The sequence below is a fragment of the Acanthochromis polyacanthus genome, chromosome 4 (genome assembly GCF_021347895.1).
Source record: "Acanthochromis polyacanthus isolate Apoly-LR-REF ecotype Palm Island chromosome 4, KAUST_Apoly_ChrSc, whole genome shotgun sequence".
NCBI lineage: Eukaryota > Metazoa > Chordata > Actinopteri > Pomacentridae > Acanthochromis > Acanthochromis polyacanthus.
In genome coordinates, this window is record NC_067116.1 from 9,116,440 (window position 1) to 9,131,636 (window position 15,197).

General features: G+C 38.3%; 1 protein-coding gene across 1 annotated transcript in view; it reads left to right on the forward strand.

The window, feature by feature from the left end:
* The window catches only part of niban1a (niban apoptosis regulator 1a), a 49,530-nt gene that overhangs the window by 19,259 nt on the left and 15,074 nt on the right, over positions 1-15,197 (forward strand). The window contains exons 5-7 of the mRNA XM_022207548.2: positions 3,653-3,817; positions 5,080-5,195; positions 14,378-14,482. Coding sequence (XP_022063240.2) covers positions 3,653-3,817; positions 5,080-5,195; positions 14,378-14,482 — 386 coding nt within the window. The remainder of the gene's footprint in view (positions 1-3,652; positions 3,818-5,079; positions 5,196-14,377; positions 14,483-15,197) is intronic.

The following is a 15,197-nucleotide window of genomic DNA, read 5'->3' on the forward strand; positions in this document are numbered from 1 at the left end:
AATACAAAAAGCAAACATCCAAATAACTGTGAGACAGTGCAGTGGAAACAGATAAGACATCCTACATAAAACAACCGGAAATGTCTACATTCTTTTCACCATTTTAGTTTTGACTGGAGCTCATTCCGTGATGTTATCTTGTGTTGTTTTCCTCTGTATTTCTTTACTGATAAGAAGTGGATCTCTTAGACCTACCTACTGTTTATCTAATCCACCAATGAACTAATATTTACGTAAAGTGGAAATGGGTGTTGTTTTACATTTTCTTTAACCAGTTTCCAAAATTAAATGGGGAAATTTAATTATCATGCTGTTCATCTTCCACAGTTTATGCTGCCCTACAATGTAAGAATACAGCAACTACACATTTTGTCAAATTAATTAAGAATTAAGGTCTAAATATGACATTGTCCTCCTTGCCATGAAAATTTTAGCCCATTAAAATGTGTGTTTTTCTAGGGGAAAACACTGCAATTGCCCAAAGAAATGAAACTGTTGTAATTAAAAATTAATATATCATACCACATAATAAAACAAAAGCTGTATCCGTACTGCAGAAAGAGAAGTATTAAATGTAGTTCTTCTGAAGGCTAATGTGTAGATTAGCAGAGTAGCCTTTACTATTACTATTATTATTGTTATTATTTTCAAAAGGGACCTAAAACTATTTTACATCTTACATATATGAGACACAGTTTGGATAAGAGCCCTCAACCTTTTTTTTCTTAGCTTCTCAGTCTTTGGAGTTACTGCTCTTTGACTGGTGGCACAAAATCCTAAGAAGGGTTAAACCTATTAGCATTGCAAGATTTAAAAGTGATGATAAGAGAAGAACAGGAAAAAAGTATTGTGAAGCAGAAAAAATATTTAATCCATATTATCAGCATAGGGCTGTGGATGGTAATATCTGAGAGTCCCGACTGATATTACCATTTCTTCAATTTTGGATTGTCCCTCAGTTGACATTGGCCACGCAGGTAGTTGTTGTAGGGAACAAATTTGTCAAAAATAAAAGCAATCCACAGAATGGAATGGGTGCATGAAGACTCTTGAATTTGCTTTTACAGCCAACAACAGAGCATTTGGTTTGCTTCTCTCATGACGGACTCCTTTTAAAATTAGAGTTAGCAAAACGGTTTTTAGGGCTACACAGTGGCATAGTGGTTAGCACTTTTGCCTTGCAGTGAGAAGATCCCTGGTTCAAGTCTTGGCTCTCCTGGGATCTTTCTGCATGAAGTTTGCATGTTCTCCCTGTGCATGTGTGGGTTTTCTCCGGGTACTCCGGCTTCCTCCCACAGTCCAAAAACATGCTGAGGTTAATTGATTACTCTAAATTGCCCGTAGGTTTGAATGCGAGCGAGATTGATTGTCTGTATATGTAGCCCTGGGACAGACTGGCGACCTGTCCAGGGTGTCCGCTGCCTCAGTGAGGATAAAGTGGTTTATAGAGAATGGATGGATGTCAATAACAATAACAACCTGCAAGTCAGCTCGTCGTTCTTGTTGTTGTTAGGCATGCATTATGCAAATCTGCTACATGATGACCTAGATAAGTAATAGAATAACTACCTGGACTACCAACAAGGCATTTCAGGTAGATGGGAGGAGTGTTTTCTCTTGCCATCTACTTTCAAAGAAAAGGAGCTAAAGCCTGCTTCAAAATTTTTTAAATGTGAAAGGTACATGTCCTCCTAAGTACTGCAGTTAAATACAATTTTACAATACTTGTACTTTACTTTACTATTTCTATTTTACACTTCCACTATCTATATGATGTAAATCATGTACTTTTTACTCAACATTTGCTTGTTTATAAATTTTTAGTAGTTATTGATAATATGGCAATTTTACAATATGGATAACATAGCCTTTAAAATACAGCATATGGTTAATGAATAAACTCCTGGTTTCCAGTCTTTCTGATTTTTGGCTGATGTCCTACAAGCTGCAGTGTATATCAAATTTAAATGTATCAGAGTCATTAATAGCTGCATCAAATAACATTTTTCTATTCACATAGCTTTATTGTAATCAAAGTCGAAATCCATTGTCTCACCAATAATCAAAGGATTAAGAAAAAGTCCAAAAACTGAAAACAATTTTTTGCATTAGAACTTAGTTTTTTCTTCTTTCCTCTCATATTAGTCACATCACAACCCCTCAGGTTTATCTGGTATCCCAGTAAGTAGCACTGCATTTAAAGTAGTTAAAACTAGCTCCATCTACAATAGCTACAGTAACAAGCTGCTCACACTCAAATGTCAGTTTATTGTCACAACATGGTTTACAGCACCATGACAAAACCGGGAGTTAACAACTTCACAAAATCACAAAACAATTCATGAAACAAATTGGGTAAATATAAACACAAAATTCATGGAGTACAAGGATCAGTTGTGGCGGGTCTGCATGATAGAGGAGAAAATGTGTGAGTAGTGTAAGTTGTTAAAAATAACAAAAAACAAAGAAAAGACTACAGAATGCATGGCTGCCAGCCTGGTGAGTGAACGAGAGAGACAATGTGCACAGAAGCCAACACTTTAAAGGCTGAGAGCACTGGTCTCTGGTGTTGTCAGTGGAAACATTCAACTGCTGCCCCACCCACTATTCACCTGCAGCACAGCTAAACAACTGACAAGAACAGAGTAGGAATCTGCACACCCTTTCCCAAAGAAGGAGGGTTCAAGTATCAGCAATAGACTGCTTATTAGAGATAGGTTTCTATTTTAAAACCTGGACTCTTTTGAACCAAACTCAAGTAACCAGAATGAAGGATGGATCTGACTGAGAACCTGAGGACACTATGCACACGAATAGTGAACTGTTAATCACAAGGTAGCCCCACGTCAAAACGTGTTCTGCTCTGTTGTCTGTTTTACTCTAAATTGGACCGTAATTTCAGAAATTGCACCATACTGTATTCAGAATGTTTTGAAACTAGTGATTGAGACCAAATAAAGCCAAACAAAGGGCTAACAGAGTATCTAACCTAGCTAAACACAAACAAACAACTCTACTCCCTAGACAAACTTAAACACAAAAGAAACACCCACCACAATTAACAGATAATAATACAAACAGTGCACAAAACTAGTGGTGCCTCAGAACACAAACATTTAATACACAAAACAAGAAGACTCAAGTTACAAAATAGCATCTTGTTGTCAAACTGCTAACAGGAGCCACTATCCCCACTGAGTCTGGGAGCTCCACATCGAATTAGCGGCCACCAACAGAAGCTCTAAATGTCCGTAGTCACTCCTCAGTGACTAGAGGTTGGATTGTTACACCTAGGGATGTTGCTGAGGTATGATTTTAGCAAAGATAAAATGAGCAATCACCAATGTAGAATTTGATTTTTGCACAATAATTACTAATTATTAAACTGTTTTAAAGAAAGTACAATATGGCAAATGTAGGATTAATCTGTATCTCTGAGCATACATGTGATCACTTGATGGTTGCTCTTAAAAATCATTTTTACTTTCTACTTTTGAGCTTACTGAAGTGTTCATTTTACAAGTTTGATAATTAATTGGAAATGAAATGGTTCCAGGTTCTAGTATAAATCTTTCCATTTGTCAGCTGCTTGCTCTCAGCACATGTAGACTTGTACCCGCTCTGTTCAAGTATATTATGTTTTGTGTTTCAGGCATGAAGGAAGAATTTGCTCCTCCTCTGTCAGGGATGCCTGGACAGTTTCCAGTCTACCTCCGTCTGCCCTACAGGAGAGACTCCTACTTCTGCTTCAGACAACAGGCCAAACAGGCGGCCTTTCTCTCAATCCTGTCTGACTGCATCAGACACCAGAATCAAGGTAGGAAACTGCAGACATGGTGGATAGTACTGGTGCCCTAGCACATCATTAAAACAAATTCCATCCTTCCTGAAAACTGTTGGAATGATTACCAATTTTGTGATGTTTACCTGCATGTCTTTGGCCACAGAAGATAATTGGTGATATGTGAGTGGACTGTAGACATATCTGAAGCAGGTTACTGTTCAAATTAGTGTCATGCATGTCTGCTGTCATTCACTGTGTGTAAATAGAGAATGCTGCTCTCCTGAGCTGTTTGGTGTTAATGCGTGCACACCTCTGAACATGGCTAAAAAAGAATGAGTTATTAAAGGAGATGAGGAAGAAAATAGATGCCAAGCATGTACAAGAAAAAGGCTACAAGGACACCTTCGAGCAGCCTTATGTTCCCGTGACCACAGCCATGGAAATTCTTTGAAGTTCTTGGTTCATGGGACTGCAGCCAGCCCCCTGGAAACAATGCAGTTCTTATAAGTTTTAACTTATTTCAGAGAAAAATGTATTTAATCTCTTTAGGTGGGTGGATATTTATCATTTATTATTTGTATAAGAATTTATAAAATAAAAGTAACAAAAGGGTGAAACATTTGAAGGCACTGTATGTAGTAAATATTGTAGTGATATTGACTTCATTTGTTGAATAATCATTTCTTTGTTTAATTAAAGAATAATTACAGAAAAGTCATAAAATAGTGAGCACAGCATGAAACCTTTGCTTGATTTGTCCAAGTGAAAGGTAAATTAAAATAATTTAAATTGGGAAAAGTAACAGATCCTCACTGTTGAGAAGCTGGAAACTTTATATTTAAAACAAAAAAAATTATTAGCAAAAATAGTAAATTGTCATTAAGCCCATGTGTTGTTTGTAAAAATCTCAATATGTAACAGAACTCAAGCTTTAAGAAAAATGAAGAGCAGTAAGAAGTACAGTATTTATAAGTATTTGCTACCATTAAAGAAAATCGTACCTCATTTGTATAGTATTTGAGTAACTGTGCTTGCAGCCCTATTGTTGAGCATTCACAAGACCTTGCGTTTCCAACATTGGTTCAGCCCTATCAGAAGGCAACAGACCACACAAGCTTAGAAGAGCAGAGTAAAAACCTTAATCACTCTGATACAGAGTGTTGGGGTCATTTTGCAATCATGAATCAATAAGAACAGAAGAGAGGCACATTGTGCAGACAGTTAATTCATAATAGACTAGAACTTCTCAAATGTGCCTGCATGTCAAATTTGTTTTTCTCTTTCTTCTGTGTCAGACTTTCTCAAGAAAAAGACGTGTGAAGTTCAGGCCTTCCTCAAAGCCATCCAGCTCTACAGACAGGACAAAGGAAAATATGAAGCCTGGGACATGTTAATAGGAAGCGATGTCAGGGTACGTCCCATGTATCTTAAAACTCTTTAATTATTTTTCATTAGCAATAGCTGCATTTCCTAAATGTAATCTCAACCAGGTGTCTGCAGTCCAAGCCAATACAGTACTTTGGCAATTTTCAAGGCATATGGAAAAACATTAATTCCAATTGATAGAAAATAAGAATTCTGAGCGTGAAAAAAGCCAAAAACATTATCTATTGAGTTAACAGCCTTTGATTAATGGTGTAAACAGATCTCTAAGAGACAAATAGTTTAAATAGCTTCAAGTATATAGTTTGCTTACAGTAATTGACAAATGCTAACTAACAATAGTCAAAAAACTGTTTGAACAGGTATTTTAAAGCAACGCATATGTTAAAATAGAGAACTTAAAGAAATAAAGGCTTGTCAAAGTCCAGACATAATGGCAAGTCAGACCAGCTCATACCTTGTGTTAATACTTTGGCCAAAATGCTCAATATTTGTTTTATCTGAGCACAGAATTTTCCTTCAGAAGGCCTTTTCTTTGTCCATGTGCTCAGCATCAAACTTCAATCAGGCCTTATTTCTAACACTTTGAGAAGAAAGGCTTCCCTCTTGAACAGCAGCATCTCAACCCATTGTGTTGTGAAACACTTGACTGTGGACACTGACTTCTAATTCGGATGAGCTTCTAAATCACTGTAGTCCTGTTTTTGGTGATTTGTTTGACCATACTGACAGATTGTCCGTCAGCAGCAGGCAAAAATGTACATTTTGTGGCAGTGACCCAAATGTGCCATGCTCTTCATACTTACAAACAATTGTTTGCTTTTGTCAGATTTTGTGACCTGTAGCTGTGATTTTTCTGACTTGTTCATGGCAATGATTTGCTTTTGTGCATCTGTGCTGAGCTCCTCAGACTTTCCAACTGTAGTGTTTGTGGCAGAGTCTAATGAGTTTATCAAATGGGCCCTGATTAAATAGACTCAGAAAGGGCAGCAGCTGTAGTCAATTGTAACAACTCACAAGACGTTAAAAAGCTGTGCCACTAAGAAAATGTAGAATCACCAGGTAGCCTAATATGCATGTGTTTGGACTTTGGGAAAAAGCTGGAGCACCTGGTGAAAACCCACGCTGGTACTCCTCAAAGCCCCCAAGATTCCAATTCAGGACCTTCTAGCTGCCTAAATAAGTGTCTAAACCTAAGAAATAGTAATTTTAAAATAATTTACAAATGGTTAAAATAGAAAGCTAACAAGCTAGCAAAAAACCTTATTGTATCTAAAAATAGTTGATATTTTCAAGAAAAAACAATTGTATCCTCTGTAACTATCTGTCTTCTCAAAATGGCTGCAACGCATCTCGCTGTGAAAGGCAATAGAGCATAGAATGGACTGAAATAGATTAAAACCCGGTAACATAGCAGAATAGATTTTGGGTTCTGAAAACAAACAAAACTGCTGGTGAAAAAACATGAGCAGTCAGATGGCCATAGAGGTTTTGTACAAGTCAGGAGTTCATCCAGTTCAGTAAAACCACTTTCTTTACAGGGTTACAGTTTATAAACTCACACATAATTCATAAAGCAGGCTTTGCAGAGGTCTTCTTCCAAAGGATAAGACAAAAAATATCAGAAAAAGAACTATTATCTGCATTTTTTTTTCTACCCTTCATAGCAGCTTTTGTCGTCCTTGACTCGCCCATCTGCTGAGTTTGTCAAATAGAATAACTCAGTCCTGGAGACGACTAAAGAAGAATTCTCACAGGGTCATTTTTAATGTTCACTGTGTCTTTAAAGCTGACTTTATTTTATGAAGCCCTTATGATGACTCACACAAGTGAATAATGTTTTATCTTGTAAAAGTAGTTATTTCAATTCAATTCAATTTTATTTATATAACACCAATTCAATTCAAATTGTCTCAAGACGCTTGGCAGAACCCATATGCCTGAACCTCCAGAGCCAGCTCGAAGGCGACAGTGGCAAAAATACCCTCCCTTTTAATGGGAAGAAACCTTGAGCAGAACCTGGTTCATATGGGGGGGACCCATGTGCCACTGGCCGGCGAGTTGAGGAGAACAGAAGAGGTAGAGGGGGTGAGGGAGGGGGATGGAGAGGTACAGGAGAAGAGGAGGGTGGGGAACAAGGAACATATAACACACAATTGGATACATGTATGATTAGAGTAACATAGATGATACATAAAAAGTACAAGCCAACACTGAAACTGATTCATAAGTTTACTGTTATGGTATAGGGCTCTGGCATTAAATATACTACATATATGTAGCTGGTAAGTGAGATTCAAAGAGTGTGTAGATGAGCATGTCAAGTATAGTAAGGGTGATACAGAGTAGATTGGTGGAAATGGGAAGCTGGAAGCCGTGGTCTGGAAGGTCAGCAGCAAATCTTTAAAGCTGCAGTCTTTAATGATACTGTTTTTTTTTTTTTAAATTAAATGGAACTAACTGCAGAAAGTATTACTAAACTTTGTTGTGTGAGCCAAATAAATGCACAAGATTAATAAAATATTCAGCATTCAAGCAACTTTGTAATCCAGTGGTTAGGGCATATACCAAATAGGCGGTGTCTTGCCAGTTACATTTTCATCTGGCTTTACCTTTATGGTATGTCATTCCTCTGTTCTTTTTCCCTTTAGTCTATGCATATCTCTACAGCTCTGATGAAATGCTGTAGCTCTGAAACAAAAGCTTTCACTGTCCTTTGTCCAGACTGAGGTGTATTTGCATGACAGTACTAGGAATGGCGTATACAAATCAGAATCACAGCTGATTTGCGTCTTCTCACTGCTTGCTGTTAGTCTCAGAAAGACTATCCATGATGGCTAAGAAAACACTGAAGAAAATGAGCCTTTGTTTGCTTCCTGCTCTGTTTTCCTCTTAAGCAGAGCAGGAATCCACCCACCTAATGAGCGTTTAAATGCTCCATTGTGTTGTTGTTCTCTCACATTGTGTTTGTTTTTAGCTGGAGGTGAAAGGAAATTTGATCTGCTGGGGAAACTTTTGCTGAGGTCATCCCTTATTAATGCACTTCCACACATGCGCATACGTTATTTAAAGTCACTTGTTTTAACAATAAGTTAGATTTTTTTCTGTTGTTTCTGCTCTCAGCCTGCTGCTTATACATGTGCAGTAAAATTACACATAGCTCTAATACACACACTGAGAGACACACGGATACACGCAAACATGCATGCATGCGTGTGCTTAAATGTCAAAGCTGAGAAATGAATGGAATGACTGAAATCTTGACTGTAGAAACACTACAGTGGTTACTTTGTTTCACTCTGGTTTACAACCATACTTGCAAAATCATACACACGTGGACAAAATTGTTGGTACCCCTCAGTTAAAGAAGGAAAAACCCACAATTCTCACTGAAATCACTTGAAACTCACAAAAGTAACAATAAATAAAAATTTATTGAAAATTAAATAATCAAAAACAGCCATTACTTTAGAATTGTTGATTAACATAATTATTTAAAAAAACAAACTAATGAAACAGGCCTGGACAAAAATGATGGTACCTCTATAAAAGATTGAAAACTATTTGACCAGAGTGACATGATTAACTCAGGTGTGTCATTTAATTGACATCACAGGTGTTTCCAAACTCGTAATCAGTCAGTCTGCCTATTTAAAGGGAGACAAGTAGTCACCCTGCTGTTTGGTGAAAAGGTGTGTACCACACTGAACATGGACAACAGAAAGCGAAGGAGAGAATTGTCCCAGGACATCCGAAAAAAATTATAGACAAACATCTTAAAGGTAAAGGCTATAAGACCATCTCTAAACAGCTTGAAGTTCCTGTGACAACAGTGGCTCATATTATTCAGAAGTTCAAGACCCACGGGACAGTAGCCAACCTCCCTGGACGTGGCCGCAAGAGGAAAATTGATGACAAATTGAAGAGACGGATCGTTGGAATTGTATCCAAAGAGCCCAGAGCAACCTCCAAAGAAATTAAAGGTGAACTCCAAGGCCAAGGTACATCAGTGTCAGATCGCACCATTCGTCATTGTTTGAGCCAAAGTGGACTTCATGGGAGACGACCAAGGAGGACACCACTGCTGAAAGAAACTCATAAAAAAGCGAGACTGGAATTTGCAAAAATGCATGTTGACAAGCCACAAAGCTTCTGGGAGAATGTCCTTTGGACAGATGAGACCAAACTGGAGCTTTTTGGTAAGGCACATCAACTCTATGTTCATAGACTCAAAAACCAAGCATACGAAGAAAAGAACACTGTCCCTACGGTGAAACATGGAGGAGGCTCAGTAATGTTTTGGGGCTGCTTTGCTGCATCTGGCACGGGGTGTCTTGAAAGTGTGCAAGGTATGATGAAATCTGAAGACTATCAAGGCATTCTGGAGAGAAATGTGCTGCCTAGTGTCAGAAAGCTTGGTCTCAGTCGCAGGTCATGGGTCTTCCAACAGGACAACGATCCAAAACACACAGCCAAAAACACCCAAGAATGGCTGAGAGAAAAGCGTTGGACTATTCTAAAGTGGCCTTCTATGAGCCCAGATCTGAATCCCATTGAACATATGTGGAAGGAGCTGAAACATGCCATTTGGAGAAGACACCCATCAAACCTGAGACAACTGGAGCTGTTTGCTCATGAGGAGTGGGCCAAAATACCTGTTGACAGCTGCAGAACGCTCATTGACAAATACAGAAATTGTTTAATTGCAGTAATTGCCTCAAAAGGTTGTGCAACAAAATATTAAGTTATGGGTACCATCATTTTTGTCCAGCCCTATTTCATTAGTTTGTTTTTTTAAATAATTATGTTAATCAACAATTCAAAAGTGATGGCTGATTTTGATTATTTAATTTTCAATAAATTTTTATTTATTGTTACTTTTGTGAGTTTCAAGTGATTTCAGTGAGAATTGTGGGTTTTTCCTTCTTTAACTGAGGGGTACCAACAATTTTGTCCACGTGTGTATATCACTTCAGGTTTAAAACTTGGCCATTATTTGAATGGAAAAATTCCTTTAGTGTTTGGATTTTTTTTTTAGCAAAGACACTTGTGTTTCAGTGATTCCATCATAGAAAATTCTGCGTAACAGGAGTCATTGGAAAGTCAAGACTGCCATGATATATGTAACTTACATACACTGTGTACAAGTGTAAGTGAATTTTTGTTCACAAATGTATGTCAGAATTAGCTATGAGGAACATTTATGGAAACCCCATCTGTGTCTGAATGGTTAGCATTGACGGGAACCAGTCATCTGCTTCCATGAACAGCAGCAGAGAGTCATGTGGCAACATCTTGTATTTCCTTAGATGACGGTTTAGGGCATGGAGATCTAAAAACACAACTCAGAAATTGTTACTTTCTCAAGGTGGAAACGTCACCTCGAAGAATTTTGGCTTGAGGACAGATTAAGCCTTTGAAACATGGTAGTATTGAAGTAGCGCTTGTAGCTTGTTCTCAACACTTACTCAGACTAAGTGCTAGCAGCCTTGTTCTCTCCATGCAAAGAGAGAGAGAGCTGGCCACTTCCCCAAAACTAGTTTGTTGCTGCCCTCCCGTGGCTAAGATATGCAAAACATGGTGCACGCCATCGCTGCTAGCACAAGACATTGAACCTACCTGGAAAGCATGCACCATGCATCTCTAGACGCTACATTTGATAGTCTGCCTGGTTGGGTCCTTTTATTGCAGAGGGCATGTGAACAGTGTTTATGTTGAAATACTGAAAATACTGTCTCTGTTTCTCTTTATAACAATGGTGGATGCCGACCCATGATCTGCATTCTATGTGAAACATGTCTACTTAAATTTGCTCTGGAAATGACACAAGAGGAACAGATGAGCCAGTGACAGTGGTAGTTTGGATTTTGTTCTCCCTTAGGGGAGAGGCTGTTGGGCTGTCCACTTCTCCTTCCTCCTGGTCACAGTTGCAGACTGGTTTGGTTGTTGCCTGTTGTGAGGTGTTGTTACCCATAGGAATTACTACCTCACCCTCTGTTAACACAAGTGTTGCTTTTGGTACTATTTCAGCACTAAGACTATTTACAGAATAGCATTGTTATTAGCTCTGTGCATGCATCCAACTATAATACAAGCAGTGATGACTGAGTTGTGCACTCTGCAAACAGTTTAGCTTAGAAACCAGTAGTGCAGTTGTCATCAGCTTCCACAAAAAGTGAGATGAACATATTGTAGATGATAATAATGTTATAGGTGTCACTTGTTTAGTGCTGGCATGATGTTATTGCAGCCTCTGATGCAATCATTAGGGATGCATTTTCACCATGACACATGAATCAAAAGCTATGAAAGAGAACTATTTACTGCAGTCCAAGGAAAGTAAATGCAAATTTACTATACAGCTGTGATACACAAAAAGAAGAAAGTAATAAATGGAAATGAAGAATTGCTGTGATCTGCAGTGAGCTTGGATCTGGAGCCTGCAGCAGGCAGAAAAGTTTATGGATCATCCGACCTGACAATTTCAACAGTTTTTCATACCAGTTCTTCAGCTTGTGATAGTAGAGCAAAATGGTAACAACTAGAGCCATACCTACAGTACCATGCAAAGAGACTTCAGAGCAAACCATCATTCAAATGGTTGCACCATATTATATATTGTAGGCGAATTTAGGGTTAATTTGACAGAAGTCACACAATGCAGGTCTTCATACTCCCTCAATCAATGCATGACCCATCTGCGCAGAGATGACTAAAGGCTTCAGCATTCTGTCCCCGCACACATAGCTTCACATGAAGCATGTGGCGCTCATGACATTGTTGGGAACTGGTGTGACAACCACCTCAAAAAGCTCCCAAAGTCAAGCTTGCAACATGCAATGGAGAAGAGGACTGGGAGTTATCTTTGTTGCCTTTTGAACATCGGGTACAGGTGGCATGCTGCAGAGAGCGTTGAGAGACTTCATGACTGCCTTCATGGGGGTGCTATTCATTTTGTCTGCTTTGTGCCAGAACAAACACACTGATGACAATTATACCATCCTGAAAGAACAGCTTACACAGCAGTTTGGAATATAAGATTCCTCTGTAACTGTCCACAGAAAGCTGGGGCAACTGAATAATGTTAAAGAATATCTGGCTGAGTTTGCTAAGGAAATGCAATACCTTGTGCACCTGTATTATCTTAGAACAAATCTATTAGTGGAGGATCATCTGTAAGGACACTACCTCAAAGTCAGGAACTTCCAAGAAGACTATAAGCAAAGTGGACCAACTTCATACCTTGCAGCTAGGATACATGACCAAAAGAGTGAAAATGAGTTGTATGTTTTATAAATAAACCTCATATGTTTATATATCTGATAAACTAAATTTGAATGTTAATGATAAAGTTGAATGTACAATGGATCTTCAGAAGATAAGTCTCCTCTTCTTTGCACAGAGGGTATTCACTGCAAGCATTATTGCTGTCGGCAGAATTGATTTCTTTAGCGGTCCTTACAACAGCAGAGTAAAACAAGCCTTCAACTGAATGCGCTCTACTATGTGTTTCATGGGTCATGTAGGAGGAACATGATGTGTTGTACATTATTTTGAGCAGTTTGTACAACATCCTTCTCTCAACAACTACCTCTTGGGGCACCAAAGCAGTCCCCATCACTGAGCAGTCTTTCATTAGTTTATTCATTAGTAGTGTATATGATACTGCTAATCCAACAGGTGGCTGCAAAGAAAATTGCGCTTGCAATAACATACTGGTAAAAATCTGCAACGTTTTGTTGCACACATGAAAGAACTTAGGCTTCTTGAAACATGGTTCCTCTGTGCCATCCTGTAGACAACCTCAGTGTTACACATCCAATCCAGCAGGATGTGAATGTGCGTACCCCTATGTCTTGTAGCTTCTCTCATAGCAGCATATGCTGGATTGTGTTAGAGGTATTGGAGGAATCAAGTCATGATCCTTCCTAAGTGATGGTATATTCAACAAAAACCTCATGCAGTAGACAAACTGCAGCGGATCCGAGGAGGTGACCATCTGAGGTCCTTGCATCCTCAGTGTTTCCTCTTTAATTAGTCAGGAATTTTTTTTTTTTTCCCTCTAGGCTGTAGTCAGGGTCTAGATAGGGCTAATAGCTTGTTGCCAAAGTAAGTAGAACTTCCACCCATTGGTATGGCAACCTGCCACAAGAACAGCCAAAAAGGAAAAGGAAAAAGTAATCAGTCCAGCCAAGTGTCAACTACAAACCTCTCTCTAGTGTAAAGTTTATCACACACACACAAAAAAAACATGACCACAACACTAGAAAAAAAAACACTCAAGACGCTGACTGCAGCTACTGTTGATGGGACTCTACAGGCTTGAAAGATGCTGCTACTATTACTGTCCATATGTCCTATATTGTATGTAGTATGTCAGTAAATATATACAATGTACATGATCATTTGTTAAGGCAATGCTAACGTGCTACTGGAACTGCATAGGTTAGTTTCTAGTTCTACATTGTGCATGTTGCTGTTGTTGTGATCCTCTAGTGTGGATTTGAAATGTTTGCCTTCATTGTACAAATGTCACCATCTTCTACAGTAAAATAAGTGAATGTTGTATTCCTTGTCTTGAGTAGCCACATTTTTCTGAAAGTAGACATTTGTATATCCAGTGTTAGTTGATGCTGACAATGTTTTAGATTTTGTTGTTGTTGTGTTTTTTCTTTTTCTCTCTCTCTTTTTTTTTTTACCGAGACAGGCAAAAATGTGGTTTTATTGACCTGCTGCTTCTGTTTACATATCTCTTGAGTAATTGTAACACTTTCCAGAGACCTCAGGAGTTTACATTCTTAAGTTAATCGGCATAGTGTAATTCAGGAGCTACATCTATTTAATTATGCTTTTTAAAGATATATTTTTTAGCATTGTTTCCATAATTCAGACGAAGCAGTGTAGCAATACAACACATGTGGGGAGAGAGGATAGATGTAGGACATATAGTAATGGTATGGTTCCAAACTCACTACTGATGGCACTCAAGCCCATGCGGTATGCAAGCTGACCACTCAGCTAGCAGGTTTCCCCCATAGGTTTAAAAAATGTTCGATTATGTGGATGTTAAATTGGATACCTTCCATATCAAATCTATGTTCTTACACAAATTACCATTAAAAATTTGGCACACTGAATTGTTTTAGACACTGTGGAAAAAATAATAAATGAAAACAACATTGTCATTGTGTTGTTTCTATGTGTGTTTAGGTGATGGCCAACGTGGTGATGGAACAGCTGCTGCCCTCTCTGGAGAAAGACATGCTGCCTCGCCTTAAGGCCAAGAAGACAGAGAAAAAGAGAGTTTGGTTTGCAGTGAGTTATTCCATCTTTGAACAGTGCCTTTATAAAATATTGATCCTCAATGCAAGTTTTCAACTCTTCTGCATCAAATGGTGGTAAATTTACAATTAAAATAAGAAAAGACTTTACAAAAAAAGGCTTTTTTACATCAAGACTCAGTCTGCCTGCTAAGGGCCAGTGATGATCAGGCAGCTTTGCCACACACATAGTCAAAAATCAATTCTGGATCAGAAGTTGGAATATTCAAGAACTTCTCAAGAAGGAGTGTTCAAGCAGTCTTTGGAGTCTGATGCGAATAATGTTTATTCAATACAGAGGCTGTAAGAATAAACATGAGCAAAATCTCTAGATGACAAAAACATGAATCTGTAACAATGTGATTGGTGCACCATGTTGTGTTATGTTGAATTTTTCAGATCAATGAGTAAAATTTAGTTGGAAAAAAAACACTGCAAAGATCGTTCACTCTGGCTTTAGCCCTGTTTAAACTGCTTGCTTCAGCATCAGTAGCTCTGAAAACAGTTAATTTGTTGCTGTCCCTGAAGAACTCTCTTTCTGCTTATGTGTGTCAGCGCAACGCACCTGACACATGTACTGTATGTGAAAATGAATGAGACCAGGACTTTCTAGAGCTTCTGCTTTCTCTCTGAGCAGTCATTTGACAAGGAAATATTGCTGGATTGAAAGTACAGCTGATATTATTATTGTATGTTGGACAACTTTACAA